At 41.5% G+C, this 22175-nt stretch overlaps 1 protein-coding gene across 15 annotated transcripts in view; it reads right to left on the bottom strand.

Moving 5' to 3' along the window:
* The window catches only part of ITSN1 (intersectin 1), a 213988-nt gene that overhangs the window by 65505 nt on the left and 126308 nt on the right, over positions 1 to 22175 (bottom strand). For 5 of the 15 annotated variants that reach the window (XR_011433018.1, XM_023630068.2, XM_023630067.2 and 2 more), the window contains 6 exons: positions 21642 to 21656; positions 13420 to 13667; positions 11446 to 11605; positions 7480 to 7685; positions 6648 to 6730; positions 2661 to 2827 (listed from right to left, as the gene is read on the bottom strand). Coding sequence is in view for 13 of the 15 variants with exons in the window: in XM_023630068.2 (XP_023485836.1) it covers positions 2661 to 2827; positions 6648 to 6730; positions 7480 to 7685; positions 11446 to 11605; positions 13420 to 13667; positions 21642 to 21656 (879 nt within the window). In the remaining 2 variants the exon portion in view is untranslated. The remainder of the gene's footprint in view (positions 1 to 2660; positions 2828 to 6647; positions 6731 to 7479; positions 7686 to 11445; positions 11606 to 13419; positions 13668 to 21641; positions 21657 to 22175) is intronic. The other 10 variants (XR_011433019.1, XM_070252565.1, XM_070252567.1 and 7 more) reach the window with 3 other exon arrangements.

Raw genomic sequence — 22175 nt, 5'->3', positions numbered from 1 at the left:
ATACCAAGACTGAATACATGAAAATATTAATATTTTACATTTGCTTTAGAGCTTTCTTTTTTTAAAAGAACCTAAACAGTACAGTGGCAATTCAAACATCCTTTCCCAGCCCCTTTGCCTCTTTATTCAAAGAGGTAGCCGCTCTCCTGTGCACCCATTCCACCCCAATCCTGCACTGTTTCAACGCTGCTCTACCAACACTGCGTGCACCATCCAGAGAAGCAGACCATACTTTTTTCCAACTAGTAAGTGTTCCAAAGTGCTCTGGGGTTGAATTCCTTCACGGACACTCACGGAATTTTAAACGAGCTGAGTAAGCCAACAGAGACCTTCAGTCAGGACAGGGGCCAGACCGTAATCCGTGGTTACAAAGGGCTTTCTCCTGAATTAATATTCACCCCTGAGTTCCTATCTTTCAGTAAATTAAGTATTCCAATTAAAACATAACAAAAGGCTTAATAAACTAAATGATGTTACTGCAGGAATAAAAATATATAATTTATCTACCAGGAACACAACTTATCATAGTCCCTTTAATTTGGTTATTGAAATTTAATAACCATTTAACAGGGAAGATTGAGTTAAAATTTTTACTGATGTATGCTTTCTGTATTAACAAAGTTATACCATACCAATCTCCCTTGCTATTTTTATAGGCTGTGTATCAAAATAAAGGAATTCCAATGAAACAAGATTCCAAATGCCCAGTTTCTTTCCTAGTACAGGCTATAATACTCCCCCTATATTCCACAAAAAGAACAAAGCAACTGGCACTATCCAATGATAGAGTTCAAGTGGCTTCAATGCCACAGCCGGCACATAAGCTACGACGCACTCAGCAGGCCAGCTTCTGTCCTGGCACTCCTCAAGAACGCAGGAAAAAAGCTACCCCAGGCTACGTGCCCCAGCCCCTCTCATCCAGAGAAGGGAAGCGAGGACAGGACAGCCTCTCCCAGGCCCACAGGGCAATCCTGCTATCTGAGGCTAGGTCTGGTTTTTACGTTTGGCAGGATATTTTCCTTATACTCTAACTCTATGGCCAAGTAGGAGGAAAGAGCTGACTTTCTAGATTTTTCTATTATTATGAAATATAATGGAGCTAAATGTTTGCCCAAGATCTTTAGCCCTGCTAGTTCTTCCGTGGCTCATACTTTAAGACTGTGGTTAAGAAGTCACCTTACAAGTCAGCTTACCTTTAGAAAGTATCACGGTATATATATTTAACTTGCTGACTTCTGAAGTTTTTTATAGAAAACTATAATTTATTAAAATACAATACAAGTAATGGCTTTTGTGTTTTAACTGATCCAAAGGGCAGAGTCACTTTAGAGTTTTTGTGCATGGTAGCAGAAATCAAGTGTTTCCCGCCTCCCGCAAATGCCATCTGTGTGATTCTCATTGGATCCAACTGGCTGGCCTGGAGAAGAGTTTATTCTGGCCCTCCAGGTCTGCAGAGGACAATTCACCGCTGTCTTCCAGGCAGAAGTGCCTTCCACCTGGCTTCTGCCAAATTCTCCCAGGGTAAGCAGACTTAAGCTAATCCCTCCAGGGGAGCTTCAGCAAGCTGCTCTCACGACCACAGCACGGCACGGGAAAACAAAAACAACAATAATGACACTTCCTGGAAAAGTAAACCCAGGCAAAATAAAACTATGCCTGGGAACTGCAGGGAAGAGGAGACGGCCAATGGCAGGACTACTGCAGCCGGCCACCAGGCCTGGCCTGGTGCCCCAAGCAGCTACCGATACTGGGGCCCACCCTCCTACGGCATTCAAATGAGAGAGGGCCAGGTTTGTCCACGTGCTGGCACCTGAGAAAGCGAAGGTAAGTGAATTGGGTGCCTAAGCTTAGAAAAAATTTAAAAAATTTTTTAAAAAGAGCCCATTCTTGTTGGTTTATTTATGTGTGATGGATCTGTTAAATGACTACATTTATACCCCTAAATCCTCCAGCAACCTGAATTTGGCCACTACAAGATCGGCTCCTATACTCTGGTAGGCCCACCTCATCATTTCATTAAACTTGCACTATCTCAAGACCACCCGTTATGCAACTGAATTTTTAGAGCCCCATTTAACAACAATGGGAGCCATTTCCAGTTTATAAGGAGAACAGCATTTAAAATAAATTTAGACCCTGGAGATACTAAGGCCTAGCCCAAAGTGTACCAATCTCTTAGGTCTTGTGTCTTCCTACTGTGTAGGGAAAAATATAAATTTCACAAACTCTCTACTGTCCAATATTCTGGGGCCAGTATCACCAAATTACTTTTGTTTACATGGGCAAAATATTTGTTGTGTATCTTTCTTGAGGTACCCCAAGTCAGTGCCCAAAAAGACCTAATGAAGAACGTTTACTGCAAATCCTAAGGCAGTTACACGCAGGAATAGAGATAAATGCTGAACATTATCCTAGCTGACACACACCCGCCTCACTACAGACAGCCTCCACTTAGCCCCGGGAGTTTGTCTGCATATGGGAAGCGAAGGCTTAGCCTATGGAACCAAATGACAAGTTCAAATATTACAGGTCACACCGTATTTGCTGTCACGTTCCAGAACTTAGCAAAACCCAACAAAGTGTTCCACCGTCAAACATGGTGACTCCCCGCATAGAATCACTGCCCAGAAAGGGAGAGGAAACAGTTAATGTGGGTTTACCTCCGAATCTTTAAGCCTCACATAGTTAGAAGGGAAGACTCCGGCCTTGTCGCCCACTGTTCCTGTCCACCAGTCACCATCTTTCTTGGTAACCAAAATCACATCCCCTTGCTGAAAGGTTAAATCGCCTTGCTCAGAACTCTCGTAAGTGTACATGGCAATAAATTCTGGTGGGGAGAAATATTGAGATACGGAGAGAGCTTGATTGTTTACAGAAATCCCAGACAGCTTTGCAAAAGCAAGTTTATGAATAAGGAAGTTAGGATAAGATCCATTCAAGAGAAAGGCTAGTCACAGATAATATACAGAGGTGCAGGACCCCTGGGTTCAAATTCCCCAATTGCACGTAAAAATTCAGTAACTGCAGACAGGGAGACAATTCCTGTGAAGACCCAGCTACAGGAACAAAAAACCAAGTGTATGTCTACCAACAGTGAGGACTACCCACGAGTGATCTCGACGTAACATCATGATTTCTTTTTAAATGAAAATACATTTTACCTTTACCCTTAACTAACATTTACTGAGTGCCTCTGTCGGGCTGAGCACTGACTGAGAGACATTCGCATGCAGGCACTTGGTGTGCACACCAAGTACCTATCTTTCAGTGTTGAGGATTTCAAGTCACAATTTTAAAAAATCTTTAGATATGGTATATCCTTTATGTAAATTAAATAAGACACATATTTCATTATTCAAGTGCCCAAGTGAAAACTATGTCTTTTTGTGCCATAGACACAGATGGCAGGAAGCTGTTAGAACACAAAATAAAAAATATACCTTATTTAGTTCAAAATGGGCATCTACTTGTCAATTAAATGCATCAACAGGTGGAGCAGACTGATGATAAAAGTAGTGTCTACTCAATTCCAGAAGAAAATCGAGGCTTTCTGATCAAGTTGAAAGACAAACCACAGCGTCCTACATTTTATTATTCATGGAAGTTAGTCTTAAAGGGTAAGAACTAATGTTATTCACTGTGTTGAAGGTGAAGTGTGGACATCCCAGAGGAAATTTTTCTTTTTAATTATAAGTAGCTGATTTTACTAAGGCTTAGAACCAAGCCACACTCTCAGAAAGACCACTAGACACAAAATTCTTCACATTAGGTACAGGATAAGAGATTTATAGAAGGATGAACGTACGTTTCTTGTTTCCATTTTTTTCTCCATTTTATCCTACTCTTCTGTATATTTTTTAAAAAGCAATACAAAAATCACCAATTACTCAAAAAGTTCATTTTTATGATGGATGATGTATGTTTCTCACTAAAACTTCAGATGATGGTCCTCAGATGCAGAGCCTAATGTTAATTAATAGGCAGAAATTTCGCGTGGAGGAATCCTTTGGCCAATTACAAGAGCCCCTGCAGGGGCCTACTGAAAGCTAAAAGAAATACACAAAAAACAAAACCCCCTAACGCTGTGCTCATGTGGGCAGCTCCACAATGTGGGAGGAGCTCTCCGAGGGCTTCAGCTTCAGCAGTGCGGACCTGCGGGCTGAGGCCAGCAGCGAGTGCTGGGGAGCGTCGGACCCCACGGCAGACACAAGGTCATCCGAACGCGCGAGGGAGAACAGAAAGCTCTCTGTCTTCAGCCCTCCAGCGCTGGTAACATACACCTCCACGGGTGAAACTGGAAAAATGATTTCCCGCACAAGGAACTCAAAGTTTGGCAGCTTTAATAAGGACATTCTTTTTTCCTTAACATATTCCTTTTTCTGATTTCTCAATCTTCTGACCCTTCCCTTTTCATTTTGCTCTGTGACTTGTTCCTTAGTTCATGTTTGGCCACTGAAGATAGGATCCTTGGCAATCAACACTTTTCCCAGCGATTCTTGCACTTAAAAGTCACTTTCTTAAAAATGGATCCAAATTTTGGAGTAACTTTCAAAATGCTTAAGAAACTTCAGGAGCATGAACTCTGGCTGAACTTGACACTGCAGCAGAGGACACCAAGGAGACTGGGAAGGTTGTGGCTGCACTCGCCCTTCCGTGCACACAGGCTTCTGCGAGGCTGCTCAGGACTCAGGACAGCCGGGAGACGGGAGGATGGAGACGCAGGGGCCCCTCACCACCTGGGCCCACTTCATCGCACACTGACCCCAGGGTGCCGGCCATCCCCAAGCCGATATTTTAAGAGCTACCCAAACTGACACTCTGTTTAAATCTGGGTTATGGTTTATTTTAAATTTGATTACTTTTAATGCAGTATTAATAAGTGGCTCATTAACATATAAAAATAGCTCTTCTCGGAATTTCAAACTCCAGTGTCCTTCCACACGCCTCCAGAATGCCAGCAATCTTCCCCGATATTTCCAATACCTAAATCATTTCAAAATGGATGCAATAAATGTCAACTAAGATTAAAATTTAGCTCTCTTCTGTTGCCCAACTTTAAGTATATGTTCGGTTCATCTGTGACCTATTTAATTGAGGCCTCAAGTGTTGAGGCCTCTGTACATGTTTTAAAACAAATAGACATTTATCAATGTCGCTCGTAGATGAGAAAGCCCACTGCTATAAGTGGCTCTATTAATAACCCAGCAAATGAAGCAAAAAGGAAATAAAAGTAGCAGACATTTACTGACCTTTATTCTGAAGTTTTACACATATTATCTCATAATCCTTGTAATAATTTGCTACCTCAAGGGGTGGTTATTATGCCCACTTTACAGATGAAGAAGTTAAGGCAAGACCAAAATATATGGTTTCTAGGTAAGAGAGCTAGAATGTAAACTCCAGCCCTCCGATGAGATTTAATTGGCTATATACATGGAATTTTTCTTAGTGTGTGTGAGATAATTTGCTTTATACACTACTGACTACATGTGCTGTGTTTAAATGAGCTTTTTGCCTTGTTCTCCTAACAGCAGACGAACTGTCATTAAGATGATAAGAATGTACAATGAGAACTATGCTAATGATTGCTTTGGAGGTAACAGCAAAAACTGGATGCACTAAAACGCTGGATTTGTTGAGTAATGATGAAGTTTTATCACTATACCTATCAACTAAAAAAGAAAATTCTAAAATTCCTCTTGAAAAAGTAACTTTGTCACTGTGAGTCTGAAATACCATTAAACTTTCATGCTTCCTGTCTCCATGGGAACAACTGTTTTAATAATTCTATTTTTCACAAGGTAAGATTTCTAAGGAATGCAACCATCTCCTAATGGCAAACAAACTACATAAAACATTCTCTCCTCATATAATTCATTCAAGGAACCCATGGAAAATTACTATACAGTTGGGGAGACATCAGTTAGCTACGAGCATTGTTCAGACTTCTGGATGGAAAGCACTCTTCAATTAGTACTAGAAAATGGCTAAACTGAATGTGGAAAAGGCATAAATGAGACTTTTACTCTTAGAGCCCAAATTATGTTAGGTTTTGTTCACTTTTAAACCCATACAATACATTGGCATAGATAATCCTTGGGATTATGTCACAAAGACCCAGAAATAAAGCAATTAATTATTTGTATAATAAACACTCAAAATGAAATTTTTAGGCCTACAGAATCTGGTTTGGTCATTTACACGGAACATGGAAACTGAAGTTCTCTTTTGTTTGGGTGTACAGATGGCACTGATGTTACTCTAACAGCTTTCTGGGACTGTGTAAGTCACGATTTTAAAACAAAATATTTATCTCAGAGTCAAGAATAGACAGGACCACAATTCAGCTATAGAGATGCTCAGAAAACTTGATCCCTAGTGACTGATGGGCCTCTTTCAAAAGTCAAAGGACTCATAATAAAATATAGTTAGAAAATTCAGTTTTTATGATCAATCCATCTGATAGTATTTTGAAAGTCTCCATAAAGCCCTTCGAGTTTATAAAGAGCTAAACTTTCACTTTAGCTTAGAACGTAAATTAATGTAGTCAATTTAAAAATGAAATCCAGTCTCATTCCAAACATTTACTATTTGTATTGCATAATTTCCACGACCTTCTAAAGAACATATTTGCCTCAGGTTCTTACCTTCTCCCGAAACAGCCGGCTTGGCTGCAGGGGAAGCGACTCTCTTTAGACAGGCAGGACTTTCTGAAGGACCAGACTCCATGCTGAAAGATGGGGGAAAGAGTACGGTAAGTTTTACCTTAGAAGAAAGTAGAACAGATGACATTGATTTTTCTCTTTTAAAACTTCTTATCGTTTAAAACTCTGAACAATCTCCAGCTGAGACAGTGGCACTTGGCTAAGTTAAAGCACATAATAAGATGCTCTAGAGCCATGATTCTGGCTCACATTCGTGTTTTTCAGCACTTTGCTGTGCTGGATACACAGCCAATGTATTGGTCTATTTCAAAGCATGACTGATGGATTCTCATCCGATATTTTTGATATTTTTATCTTCTTAAATCTCATCATTTGTTTTGAACATGTATATGGTTGGAATAATTAAGGTTCTGTGCTATAATAAGACCCTAATGAAGAAGATAATTCATTCCTCCAATTATTTCCAAATGCTTTGGACTTCTAAGTAGTCATGTATCTCTGGCACAGTACTGAGTACTAAGCATGAAGACAGACATAATCTCCAACAAACCCACAAGAATGTTCCAGGTCTCAGACTAGAAATCCCTCTTGCATAATTCAATGAAAAACAAGATATACAGCCTTTCACAAGAAAAAGTGACCATTTATCTGTAAGAGGCTCCTTCTGTTGACATATCCTCTAACTTTTGTAGTTAAAAGATCAAGAAGATAAAATAATCCTGCAACTCCTATTTGTGAATCTTAACAAGCACAAGCAATATTTTAATGCCTAACATTGTTTTCATCTAACAGAAGCAGATAAACACAAACATACCTTGTCGATTTCCGTACGGGCCCTGAAATGAGTTTCACATAAGACTTGGGGAACCAACCCTTCTGGCCTTGAACTTCTCCAAACCACCACATGTCTTGCTGTTCCAGGACGGTGATGACATCGTTTTTGTTAAAATTTAAGTGGTTGTCTTTTTTGGCTCTCCAAGGATACAGGGCTTGCGCTTGTAGCCCCTCCACCTTCTCGCCCTTGTGCGGAACGACATAAAGGACCTCTCATTACTTGGTGATTTGTTATCAATTCAGGCGACATGAACACGGGCACCTCCCCTCCAATGAGCACACACGGGCACACACACAGCCACAGAGACCCCGCTTCAGCACAGTCGAGTGCTAGACGCTTCACTGTTTCTCAGTAATCGTTTATTTCCAAAAGTGGAGGCAAAAACCTGCCAGCCTATCCACAAGGCCATTGCCTGGCCACTAGAACTCTCTATTTAAACAAGCCAGGAGGTCGGATTTATTCTGTTGCACCTGGCTGTGGGCCTTTTATATTTTGGTTCTATGTTTTCTTTTTTCCTGAGGAAGACTGACCCTGAGCTAACATCCGTGCCCGTCTTCCTCTATTTTATATGTGGGACGCCTGCCACAGCACGGCTTGACAAGAGGTGCGTAGGTCTGTACCCAGGATCCAAACCGGCGAAACCCCAGGTCGCCAAAGCAGAGTGCGCAAACTTAACCACTAGGCCACGGGGCTGGCCCCTATTTTGGTTCTATTTTAACTTTCAGGTTGCCCAGGGCATGCCCCCATTTCCAATCTGATTTGGATTTTCAGTGGAGAATTAATATTGGAGCAGAAATCTTATGAAATTTCAAAAGATAATTAACTGATCTCTTAGTTTAGGGAGAAAGGGAAACACGCCCTGCACTGGATTGTGCTTGTCTTAGCTCCTTTTTAGAGAAATAGGGGTCTGGTTGGCATAAACCCATTGTACACCTATATGCAAGGCACTGTGGGGTTACAAAGATGAATAAAACGCCGGCTCTGCCTCCCCAAAATAATTTAGGTTAAAACACTTTATTCACCATAAAGCACTATAAAAATGGACAGTGTGATGTTATTATCAAGGAACTCACAATTAACGGGGAAGAAGGAGATACAAACAACTATGTATACCACCTGGCAGAAGGAAATACGCTAATAAGACGTTCCAGCTATTCACTGTGGGAACAGAGAGAGGAGAGGTATGAACTCTGCCTGTGGGCAACAGGGAACATTTCCCAGAGGAGGCAGCACTGGAGGTGGGCCTGGAGGGACGAGAAGGATTTTGAAAGCTAGGGCTTCGGAGGAAGGGCACTCCAGGCTGAGGGCACAGCACAGGCAAAGGCCTCGAGGCGGTACACTGCAAAGGGTCCAGGAAGAGAAGCACAATCCGGGGACGCGGGTGGCCTACTTTCATGGAGGGGTGTGGTAGGAGATGAGGCTGGAAAGGCAGGGCGAGGCATTCATTATCTGCTTAAAAACCATAATAGAAAACCAGTACAATATCTAAAAACATGACTAAACAATACAACAATGTCAACTTTCAATCGCATACGTAAATGGACAGGAACAAAGGACGATGGCCAAGGAGAGTTCATCCGGAACCCATTTGTACTTGTCTTTACAAGTTATTTCCACGTTGACATTTAATTATGATTGCATCGGATCAATGGAGAATTTATGACAGGTCAAACAGTTTCAGCATCCATGCTGCTAACTTCTAAATCCTGGTCTTCTCCCCTTCTTAAACCTACGACATCCCTATTTCCTTCCATTTCAACTGTGCGCTCCTTCAAATCCTCAGAATGGAGGAGGTTTCTATGGGTTTCAAACACTCCCCAGGACCATCTGTTCCTGACCTTCCACCCTCCTCTCTCGCCCTCACAGGGGACCTCACAGCTATCCTAGACTGTCTCATCCTCTCGCTACGTCCATTTATTTCTCTACCACGAATGGACCACTGGGTCAGCCATTTCAACTGTGTCCTTGTTGATACTTCAGAATCTCTCGCCCTGAGAAATCTTCCCGGTGCCTGCCTTGTCAATCTTTCCACATGGATACACCCGAATAACCCAGCCTGGGGTCGGACAGAACACGGGCTCTGGGTTTGAGTCTCAAGCCTGTCACTACTAATTTTGTGACCTTAGGCAATTGTTTAATCTCTCCAGGCCTCAGTTTCCACATCCATAAAACAGATACTTTCTTCAAAAGGTTGTCAAGGAAGTTTTATAAGATCTCTCCATAGTGTTGCTATGACAGTAATAACCATAATAGTTGTGGTAGCTTTTATTATTATTATCATTTCTAGTTCTGGATTGCTGGAGAACGTTGAGATAATGTGTAATGATCAGTTACAGATTTAGGTTAACTTAAGCCAAGCAATTCTTCATTTTTCTTTGCTGAATTCCTATTTTGCAAACTCTGCATTCCCCTCCTGAGAATGCTGGCAGGTAGCACAACCTGAACTCCTTTCTCTCCTTTATCTTTCCCCAACCTCTTCACCCCTCCTCTCCCAGAAGAAAAAGAATCCTGTCTTCTTTTCTGTGCTTTTCATGTTGTATTCACCTCACCCCAATTATATTCTCTGGTACTTGACTTTTCAGTCCCTTTCTCTAACATGCAGCAATGTGGCTGGCTCACGCCTTTCCCAATGCCCTCCTGCCCCTCTACTCCTCTTTTCTTTCACACATCTTTCCACTTTCTCACCCATCATTTCCCCTTTACCCTTTTGCGATCTGCTTTATTCTACTCTTTTCCAGGCCACAAATACATTCTACTTGCCACACTGAATGATCTCTTCTTTGTCCTGACCACTGCCTTTAATAATATGAGCACACCCCTGACCCACTTTCTGGAAACAACGCCCCGCTTCTCCTCCACCAGAGCAGGAGACGCACTACCCGCTGAGCCAGGAGAGAATCAAAGGGAAGGAACGCCCTGTGGGGAGCTGCTCTTCTTCCAGGTCACAGAACGCATGTGCTCTGTGTATTTCCATTTTCTGCCGACAGTATCTCTCCTCTGAAGACCTCACACATTTCCTTAGATCTGATCTACGCTCCAGCTGCCTGCCAGACAGGACTACCTGGACGGCCCACTTTCACACGTCTAAAACCTGCCTCCTCCCTCGAACTAAAAATCCATTTATTTCTCAATTCTTTCTTTCTGTTTAAGGTCAAATCTTTTCCTCAATCCCAGACCTCTTTCCTTTCCTATTTGCTCCCCCAGGCACCGTGACTCCATCCTCTTTCACTGGTGTCGCTGCCCCCATGTCCTCCACTCGAATCTTCCTGCCCAACACCTCCACCTGAAGCTGCCCGGAGCCCACCTTCAATCTGGTTGTTCCCAGATCACAAACTGTCCCTGAGCCCCAAGTGCCTGCCAGATAGGCATTGTCTCTTGTCTGGTTTGATTGATTATTTACCGAAATTTCATTTCTTTACCTTTATTGTATTAAATAGAAATAGAAATATTCAGAATAACCATCTTTATCCTTTCAGAAATTATTCTTTCTTAGCAGGGCATTTAAGAGATCCTCATTAACCTACAATAAGTCTACCTTTTCCAAAAACTACTCAATAGTCTAGCCAAATGGACTGACCCATGATTTTCCCTACACACACTTGGATTTCCTGCCTTAAAGCCTCTGCTCATAGAATTTTCTGTCTGACAGACATGTCAGCCCTCTCCACTTCCTAGTAAGACCTTACCCATTGTTCAAGATGCAGTTCAAATGACACTTCTTCAATGAAGCTTCTCTGATTACCCATCTCTGAACTCTCACTATTCACAATATATTCTGGGCTCCTTAAAGGCTACTGGGAAAACGTGAACCGGATCCCTCACTGCCAGCTGATCCCATACATATAGTGAGGCTTACTTGTAAATGACACAGTCAACAAGCACTGGCTGAATCTGCCAGTGCTGTAAGGCATGCTACGTCTTCACACTCCCACTGCCTGCCTTTACCTGGCCTAAAACAGGAGATGGGGAGGAGCCAGTGGCCGTGGCTGGAGTAAAGGCCGATCTCTGCCTTAACTGGCCGGCACTCGGCACGGTGAGAGAGGGCTGTGCTGCCCACGCATCCCAGTTGTCCGTTTCTGGTTTCTCATTTGCACTGGTGGGCCACCTGGAAGGAAGAGCATGCCGCCATGAGTAGCAAGCACTTCCTAATGCACCAGCATTTCACCCACGGTAAACACAAACTCAGTACATTTACGGGGCTTTCTAAGTTCAAGAACAAGGAAGGAGGAAAGCGCACCAGACGTGGGTTTGAGTCTGAGCTTCACACACTAGTGACAAACCTCAGGCAAATTATAGTAGTTTCTTTGAATCTTTATTTCCTCATTGATAAAACGGGAACAATATTCTGCCATTTTGGGTGAGTTGTGAAATACTGGATAGGGAAATACTTTGTACCTCTAAAGCACCAGAGAAGCATCCTCACATGATCATTATCATCATTTGTAATAATAGCCAAATCAGCAAAAAAGAAGTTATATATCACATATGAAAATATGCCAGCTTAGCAGCTGGCACTTCTTAACACCATTTCTCTGTCCCATCCACCACACAGCAAGCACCCGGCATGGTAACTACAAGTGGTACCTTTAGAGCAACCAGTTGTCCTGAATCTCAGGGACAGCTTCAATTTTGCAATTTTATAATTTTAAATAAACATATCTGGATGAGTGCAGATAATGTAATTTACTTCTCATATCTTTATTAACACATAAACAAATTTGAAAAATCAAAATAACTCCTTTGTTTGACTACACGCCCTGACTTGGGGTTTGGAAAATAAGATGCCCTCGATAATAGCCAGAGAGCTGCACGCTACACATTTAACCAGGGTGAGAGTCACACTGACCGGATGCACAGCAAAACAAGATCCTGGAAAACAGGGCATCTGTCTTCTATGTCAGCCTAAGCTTTAGTTTAAAGAGTCAGAGCTTTTCAATCAAGATCAAGAGAGGAAGGGGGAGTTTCCACCTTGGGACCATGCTAATGGAAGGCTACTTTTGGGCAGACATTAGAGAAGAAGGACCTTCTTTAGCACTTCCAACCTTTTCTATGCCATGTAAGGGTGAAAACCTTGGTTACTCCTTACACCCTGCCCTCCACTTCCTCCTGCCCTTGGTTACTGCTCCTTTCTTTCAGCTTCACCCATTGGATCTTTCTCCAGCATTACATCTTGACTCCCTGCCTTCAATTCGTTTCTTCTGAAAGATGGTTAGACTTGAAAAAATATTTAAAATACTTCTTACGCAAATCACTTTTACTTGAATGCTGGCACAAAATATTTTTAGACGACTGCACAGCTGGATCATGGTCCTATAACTGGAAGTGTGGACAGAGGTTTCATTTCGCATTTCAAACCTCTGCTTACACGCTGCTTTTAATCCCATTTCCTGATGACCAATGGTAAGTACTAGCAGCAGCCAAGGACACACATTGCTTCACTGCCCTGAACATTTGTACACGACTGATGAGACAGGAAAGCTGTAAAGGAAACAGCTTTCTATGGGATTCAAAACCAGATGACTAAAGTCAATTTCTGTTTCTGTCCAGCAAAAAAAAGTGCTATTTACATGCAGGAAATGACTGAATATTTGTTGACTGACACGGATGTCAAACACATTATTAGGAAACTGTATTTCTCCATTTCTTCCATGAGAATGAAAGATACAGACAAATTACTGAACAAAACAAGATAATAGGCTTTATTTTCTACCAGGGCAAATCATTCTTGAGCAATGATATAATTAAAGCCAGTTCACAGAATGTAATCTACAATTTGCCAGCAGACCAGTCAGAGAAAGTGGTAATGAAAAGAGTAGGCATCTTTATGCAGAGGTACAACCCAAGATCATAAAAACACTTAAAGAAAAAAGATCACTAAGTTGGGGTTTCAAAAGTCAGAGATAGCATGGCTACACGTACGTGGAGCTGAAGTCGGCCCAGTTGTTGGGGGTCGTGGAGGGCTCTGAAGAGGTCGCTGCCAGGGGAGCGGGCGTCTCACGCACAGCCAGCTTGGGTGCAGGGGTGGGGGTCGGCTCGGTCACTGGTTTGACTGGTGTGGGAACCTCATTTTCTGGGATTTTCTCTGCATAGTTTGCAGGAAACCATCCTGTCTTTCCTTTTAATTCTCCTCCAAGCCATCCCGGTTCTCCAGTCTGGCTTTCATCCACCTGCAGGGAAGTCGCAAAGTTTAATTTAAGCGGCACTGAATCAACCCGCAAAGACACCAAACGCTCTAGCAGAACAAAGCTCCGAGCCTCTGACCCTGTCAGGCAGACATGCTGCATAGACATTTCTTCTTTTTCTTCATCTAAGTGTCTGAGAAGATTATCTCTAACCATTAACTCTGAAAAAACAGTAAGCGACATAATTCAAGTTCTTACTCTTTGTGCTTTTTAAAGCTTTTTTTTTTTTTTAGCTTTTTTCTTTCTTTTTCTAAGAATGGCAGTTAAGATTAAGTGCCAAAAGTCCTAAGGCCCATAGTTTAAATTTTTAGAGCTATTTTGAATTGGAAAGTGATCTGACAGACTTCATCACTCAGGAAAGTCATGTAATTATTAAAAATAATTTGACTTGGGTTTATTATTTAAAGTTGCAAGCAAAGGGTGCAATCAATATAAATTTAGCATTCTAAAAATCTCTGATAACTAAGCAGTACGTATTTAGCACAGGGACAAGAAAGATAAAAAGCACAGCCTTAGATGGTTTCTACAGGGAGCAAAGCTGACTGCTGTATTTAGGCATTTAAAAATTCCTCAGACTCACGATGAGAAGAAAATTAAGGAAGTGATTACTTACAGCAACGATCAATTTTATTAAGGTCCTATAGTTTTCTTTTGTATAAATTTAACTTTAATATTCACAGAAGTGCACAGGAGAATATAGAATTCTGCTGCTTAAAAATTTCCAAGAAGCTATTTATTATACCAGGTGCTTTTAATGTTTGCATTTTAATTGTGACTCAAAGGACCCTTCAAAATCACCAGATGATTCCACTTATCTTTATGAGTTACCCCCACTATTTTATGAGCAACAGGAGAAGGATTTTGGAGGATAATAACATTCACTATTAGAAAATTATTTTCATTACTATAAGTCAATTAAGGGTCTATCAGAGACTTTATCTTATTTTTTCTCCCTTAATATACTGCCCAAGGAGGTGAAACATTGAACACTCATGTTGCTTTTTTAGAAATTACAGAAATGAGGAGGTAAAGTCTTAATAATTTTGGAAAAACTGGCAAAAATACTGGTTTTCTAACCCATTCAAACATTCAGTAAAAAAACAAAGCAAAAAACTGCAGAACCGAATATCTATCTGTATTCAATGGAGGGTAATAAGATATGATGTCTATTACTTTATTTGAATTTTTTAAAAAATGCTTGGGGTAGGGGTGGAGAAAGAATACAGAGCTTACTATTTAATTCTACACATTATTTACAAAATATTCAGTAAGTGGGGGACATCTGCCTGCTGCTCCACCTTAGGGAACCCTTACTGTCATGAATAAAAGCAATTTTTAAAGCCAAGAATTTTCCCAAAGCACTTCTCCCCAGATAAAGGGGAATGCTGCTTCGTCTGCTCTTCTTGCTACACTTACATCAGATGTGAACATAGCACTACTTTCACTCAGGCCCCCGCACTGTTTGGTTCTTACTTTCCTTCTTCTGGGCAGCCCCCACAGTTTCTCTAGATGAGGATTTAAGATGACATTTTTTTCCACTTGGATCTTATTTTATGCGAAACTCAAATGGCCACACGCCTTTCCTTCCCCATTTATATTTATTGCTGATATTGTGACACATTTTAACTTCGCAGCTGCTTTGCACTGGAAACAGAGCTATAAATAGACCAGGTGGTGCCAGGGTCTCCTCAATGTCTCTGTAGGTTCAGCGGCCAAGCCGCCACCCGCTCCATTCATCCTAGGACCAAAGGTGATGTCAGGCGGGAGTGAGTTAGGAGCTTGAGCTCCGGGCACAAGAACTTAGCCTCAAGACTGCAGAGGGTAACGATCGAGAGCAGGGCCCTGCAATTAGACGGCCTCAGTTTCAGTGCTGCTTCCACAATCAACTGGTCGACTTGGGGCAAGTTTAATCCCTTGGTGCCTTGGTTTCCTCATCTGTAAAACGGGGATAATAACCGCACCTGTCTTATTATGGCTGTTGTGAGGAATGATAAATATTAGAACGCTGCCTGGCATTTGAGAAGTGTTTAATGATGGGTTTTTAAGCCCTCTCTCCTGTCCCCGCTCTGAACCTGCTGCAGTTCCCTTTCAGGCTTCTGTCCCGGTCTCTACCATACCCTCTCTTAAGGTAACAAGCTCTGGTAATCTGCAAGGGGCGTTCCCTGCTCTAGAAACCTGTCCGGGACCCTAGCCTCAGCGTTTGCCTTCTTGCCAGCAGTAACCCTTTAGGGGCCGGAGTTCAATTTCTGATCACAGCCTGTCTGGGACCCTACTGATCTGTCCAAGTTGGACGCCCTGGAATGTCAGCTGCTTTACTTAATTATGTCCTATGATCTACTGTCATTCCCTTGAGACACAGTAACAAGACTTTACTTGACATCTGGAATTGAATCTGAAGCCCTGAGGAAAAGTCCCAACCTGTGGGCAGGTCTGGCTCCCACCCTATTTAAGCAATCACACCCAGCCCTGTGCCCTGATAGGACACAAAGTGAGCTGCACCACTGAAGGGTGACTTGTGTACTTAGCAAAGGGGGAGGGCCACATCAGCCTCTTATCTCTGCAAACAAGGGTTTCTCCCATCCTTCAGGGCAATAATGCAATCAGCATTTCACTTTTAACAGCGGAAATTCACTGGTCAACTCTGGCCAAACAATAGTCTCAATTAGTTTGATTTATTCTTATAGGAATCCATTAATTGTAATGTATAATTAAATTTTAATTTGAAGGTTCAGAGGTTATAATAAAAATTCGCTCAACATTAAATTAAACTAACCACTTAGAAAAAGCATGAAGGTTCTCACAGGAAAATGAGAACTACTTCTTCTTGTGGTTTGGGAAACTACCCCAAATGCCAATCTAATTGTGGAAAAATAGAAGATTACGATAGAATGAGAAAAGTGAGGCACACAGACTTCTTTGTCATGTGGACTTTTACAGACAAAGTCAATTCATCTATTGGTGGCTATAAGTCAGGGGGATTTGGGCATTAACAATATTGGTTTTAATCCAATTTCATTTAACCAGCCCCACCGCAATACCTCACAGCATCTGGGGTCCTTCTAGTGACACGTTATCAAAGTGGGAAGCACAAACCTGAGATAGTGCTCACATGTCTGGGACTATGTGACAGATCTAGTCCACAAAATGTGAGTAATTATACACTTATAACGTAGGGTATTGATCAACAGTCACGCACACAGCAGCTGTCAGGTTCAAGCACACGTGGCTGAAGCCCAATAACAATTTCTCAGTGTCTAGAGGCTTCATGGCTGTCACCTTCAGCAGGGAGCATTAATATTTCTAAAACCTCTGACCTTGTTGATGAAGATTTTAGGCTGGTTACTTTTAAAACTACAGATGAGAAGCAGGCTCCGAGGACTGGAATTTTGCTTGCCCTTTGAGACATTTGCGTTTGTGAAGGAAGTGGGGAGGACCTTGTAGGGACCTGAAATTGGCCACCCCAAGATATGACTCTTTGGCATCGGGATTGTTTTGGGCTGATAGCTTTTGATAAACTGGGACAGGGAAGGAGGCCCTGGGGAATGGAACTTGCCCTTGTTGGGACACATTTACATTTGTAAGGTAAATCTCTATCTGTAAAAGGTGCCTCCCTCTCTGTACCAGGAAGAAGAGAGATGACCTTGTCCCTAGAAGCTCTTAATGGGGAAGGCAAGAACTTAAGTTGGTTGCTGTCTGGCAATCTCATGTAACTGGTTTAGGGTGGTGGCGTCTAACCTTTCTAACCTTTACTTAATCCGATTTGATTCTTGTCTAAAAGTCATGGGATCACCCAATGACCAGACCCCACCTGCACTGATACCATTTTAACTTTTTTTCATGTTCTTTCCTTTGTCTTGTAAAGAGATGAATCATATACCTATGCCTTAAATTTAGCTCTAACCCTCAACTGGGGGCAGCAGAAGCTCTGACTGCCCATGGGTCCTGTCCCCATGCTATTCCACACTATTCTCTAAATAAAAGAGCACTACTGCCAGATCTTGAGAGTCTAAGAAATCTTTCTTTCGACTCCTCGGCTCACCGACCCCACATCACTTGTCACAAAGAAGGGAAACAAATTCCCTCTCCCCCTACACGCGTGACAAAGAACATGGACAGCAAACAGGTTCAAACCACGTGCTGACTCAGACCAGCTGGTGTGGCTGCCCGGGACGTGCTGACGAGTCTGGGGAGCAGCAGCACGTGCTTCCTGTATTTGCTAGTTTGGAAATAGGAGGTTTCCCCCCAAACTCCTGGATGAGGATATTAAAATTGTTTTCTAAAGCTCTAATCTAGAGGTAGGCAAATTTTACCTCTGTTGCAACTACTCAACTCTGTCATTGTAGCAAAAAAGCAGAGCAGCTGTAGACAATATGGAAATGAACAAGTCTAGCTGCGTTCCAATAAAGCTTTATTATAAAACAGGCAGTGGGCCAGGTTTGGCCCACCCCTGGAACCATACGTGTAAGGTGCCTCAAAACAGCAATGATCCTACAACCGTTACTAAACAAGCTGAGCTCAGATGTTAAGGCTATGGAAATCTAAGGAAGGAAGGAAAAACAAGGTATTGACTACATTAAAAAAACTTCCATCAAGAGAAGAAAAGGCAAAAAATGAGTTTAAATTGTTAGAAGAGTAGCGCTAAATTAGAAGATAAACAATTTCCAGAATGAATTGACTGGGTGATGGCTGACAATCACGAAAGAGGTCTCCCTTTTTGGATATTTCTAAGAGGATATTCTCCAGAAATGATTTAGGATTAGTTCTGACAGGAAAAAGAGATTAGATTAGATCACTGGTTTCTGAAACTCTCTAATGGAAGCACCTGGAGAGGGTTTTGAGTCCTATATATAGATTAAGAGTTCCCTGGAATGGTTATTTGTTAAGCTCCCTGAGCAGTTCTGAGGTACTCATTCCTGGACCGTCTAGGACCTGCTGAGTTAGATGGCCAGCCAGTGTTCTTAAGATAAACCCCCAACAAAACAGCAGTGAGCAGGGGTCTCCTAATTCCTCATGCTATTCATTGAGAAGTCTTTTTTGTTTTTTCCCTGAGGAAAATTTGCCCTGAGCTAACATCTGTTGCCAATCTTCCTCTTTTTGTGTGAGGAAGATTTGCCCTGAGCTAACATCCATGCCAGTCTCCCTCCATTTTGCATGTGGGTGGCAGTCACAGCATGGCTGCCAGCAAGCGGTGTAGGTCTGTATCCAGGAACCAAACCCGGGCTGCTGAAGCAGAGTATGCCAAACTTAACCACTAGGCCATGGGGCCAGCCCAAGAAGCTTCAATTCAGAAGTCTTCCCTGAGCACGTGAGCTCACTCTGATTCCTTTCTTCTTTTAAATTCCTAGCTAAGGGGCTGGCCCGGTGGTGCAGTGGTTAAGTGCGAACGTTCTGCTTTGGCAGCCTGGGGTTTGCTGGTTCAGATGCCAGGTGCAGACATGGCACTGCTTGGCAAGCCATGCTGTGGCAGGCGTCCCATATGTAGGGTAGAGGAAGATGGGCATGGATGTTAGCTCAGGGCCAGTCTTCCTCAGCAAAAAGAGGAGGAGTGGCAGCAGTTAGCTCAGAGTTAATCTTCCTCAAAAATATATAAATAAATAAATAAATAAATAAATAAATAAATAAATAAATAAATTCCTAACTAAGTTAGTGAGATTTCATTGAGCACTTCATGATACACTGGCTTTTTCATGTGTTTCTCCCTATTTTTCTAAAAAGATTTTAAACATACGAATGACAGACATCATCTTATATTTCTTTCTATTATCAACAATAAGACTATATATAAGACAGAACATTAAATTTTTGTTAACCATAAAAAAATTTTTTTTTGGAGAAAACTGGGCTGGTACCAAGTTTTTTCAAAAGCAAAATATTTTTAAAGCACCCTCCAAGACTGCCTACGTTAAAAAAAAAGGAAATGTCAGACTTCTAAAACCTAATGGGTATAGTTAGCTATTTTTCAAAGAAGTTTGAAAATCTAATGGTTTTGATTGAGAATCTAATGGTTACTGTGCCCACAAAAGTAAGTGAACTCCTCGTGATTATTCAACCGAGAGAGACTGACAATAATATTCTACTACATATTTTTCATATTCATGCTTCTTAACTACAAACTTCACGAAATAAAAAACTTGTTGCTATTACACGTCAATTCCCATTTTAAAAAACGGATCGTTAACCTCACAAGATAGTACAATTGAATGCCATTTGGAGTGTCACATTACAATGTTACACATTACAATGTTACATTTTGTAGCATAAAATGAAGACACGGCTGCCGTCCCTTCAGCAAGCCAATATATCCTGCCTACTAGTACATTCCACATCTCATGACACAGTTAGGATGTCCAAGACAAAGAAAACACCATTCCAACCCGGGGTAGACGTTCTCTTACACTGGTTGAAGTTAGATTGATTTTTAGTGCTTTATTAAAAATCACAAATTCTGATGCATTTGCAAACAGGAAAACTGTATAGAAGCACACAAAATTAAACACGCCCAGCGATGACCACTGTTAACAGTTTGACATCCATATTTCAAGACTGTTAACTACACACACACAAACGTTCACGTATACACACACACAGTTTTTTTATTTAACCAAAATACAATTACACTCTACATCCTGTTTACTGGAGAGCTTATCTGTATATGCAGATCCATGTAATTTTTTAAACTTCTTCACTATATTTTTTCTTTAGCTGTCTCATAATTTACTTAAAGCGTTCCCTTCCTGATGGACCCAGGACTGCTCCTCTTTCGCATTTGCCAACAATCCTGCAGTGAACAGCCGTGAACACATACATTCACACATGCGCCGAAAGACAGCCCAGAGGAGGGAGAATAACAGAATTTCTGGGTCCCGGGGAATGAGAATTTTAAATTTGAATAGGTATGGCCAAATTGCCTTCCAAACGGCTTAGCCAATTCATACAACCATGCTGACAATGTCTATTACATCCACTTTCCTACACTCTTGATAAAGTTGGATATTATCACATTTTTAAACTTGTTCAGTTGCGAGATGAAAAAAGCTACCTTGCTCTGTTAATTTCCATTCTCCTGATCACCAATGAAATGAAGCATCTTTTCGTAGAATTTTCTATATCATTTACTTTTCTTCATCTGTGATGTCTCTTTATATCCTTGGCCAACTTTTCTAAGACTCATGGGTGGGTCGTCTCTTTCATATTAACTTTTTGGAATCTTTATGTAATATGGATAGCAATCTTTTGTCTCACGCATTTTGCAATATACAAGTTTTTATTTTTTATACTGTCAAATCTGTCCTTTTTGGTCATTTATAGATTCTGGTTTTAACTTAGAAAGGCATTTCTTAGCCAGAAAATTATTCCAATATTCTTTTTAAAAAAGTTTTTTTTAGAACTTTTTTTTTTTTTGAGGAAGATTAGCCCTGACCTAACTACTGCCAATCCTCCTCTTTTTGCTGAGGAAGACTGGCCCTGCGCTAACATCCATGCCCATCTTCCTCTACTTTATATGTGGCACGCCTACCACAGCATGGCTTTTTGCCAAGCGGTGCCATGTCCGCACCCGGGATCCAAACCAGTGAACCCGGGGCTGCCAAGAAGCGGAATGTGCACACTTAACCGCTGCACCACCAGGCCGGCCCCAGAATTTTATCTTTTAAGTTTAACCTACTTGGAACTTATTTTTGTCCATGGTCTGAGAAAGAGACTCGACCCAATAATTTGCCAAATACAGAGCCTTCCAGCTAGTCCTTAAATGGAATCTAGCAAAGAGAATCCTGGTACACACACTTTTACAGCTTTCTTTCTTTTTTTTTTTTTTTAAGCACAACCTACTACACAAACTCAAAACAGTTTCACTGCTGCGACAACACCCAAAGATGGGTGTACTTACACAGAATCAAAGTGACTTAAAAGAACAAAACATTTAAGAAGATGCAGACTTCCTGACAGCGACAGAGCACTTACCCATTCCCCTTTAACCTCCAGCAGGAAAGCAAAGGTTTGAAAGCAAGGCAGAATATATGTTTAATGAAACGTTTTATTCTTACCGCACACCTAAACTCTAGTCCAGCAGAGGGTTAACTAGCCAATTTGAGGAACAGGATTCAGTATCATTGGAACAAGACAATGTTTCCAAAAGATAATACTTTCTCATTAAAATATAGGTCATCTGTAACATTTCCTTATTGTAACATTTTGTAACACTTCCTTATCTTTAGAAGAGAACACTACTTTTCTAGCCTTGTGTTCCAACAAAATCCAGTTTCAAAAATATTAGGCTTCTTTGTGGTTACAATGGAAAGAAACAACTTTGTAACGAGGTCCTATCTGATGTCGCATTGTACTTGCATAATTTTTAGATTCCCGCTATTGCATGGTACTTATGTATTTTACAATTGATCTGGTTTAAAAGGCAAAGTATTTCGGAGATGAGGCAGTATGAGTAAAGCAGCTTCAGGCCATAAGAAAGCACAGAGTAGGAAGCAGGAGATGGTGAAG

Source organism: Equus caballus, chromosome 26, assembly GCF_041296265.1.
Source record: "Equus caballus isolate H_3958 breed thoroughbred chromosome 26, TB-T2T, whole genome shotgun sequence".
Lineage (NCBI taxonomy): Eukaryota > Metazoa > Chordata > Mammalia > Perissodactyla > Equidae > Equus > Equus caballus.
Note: the sequence above shows the minus strand (reverse complement) of the source record. Positions and strands in the feature narration are given on the sequence as shown.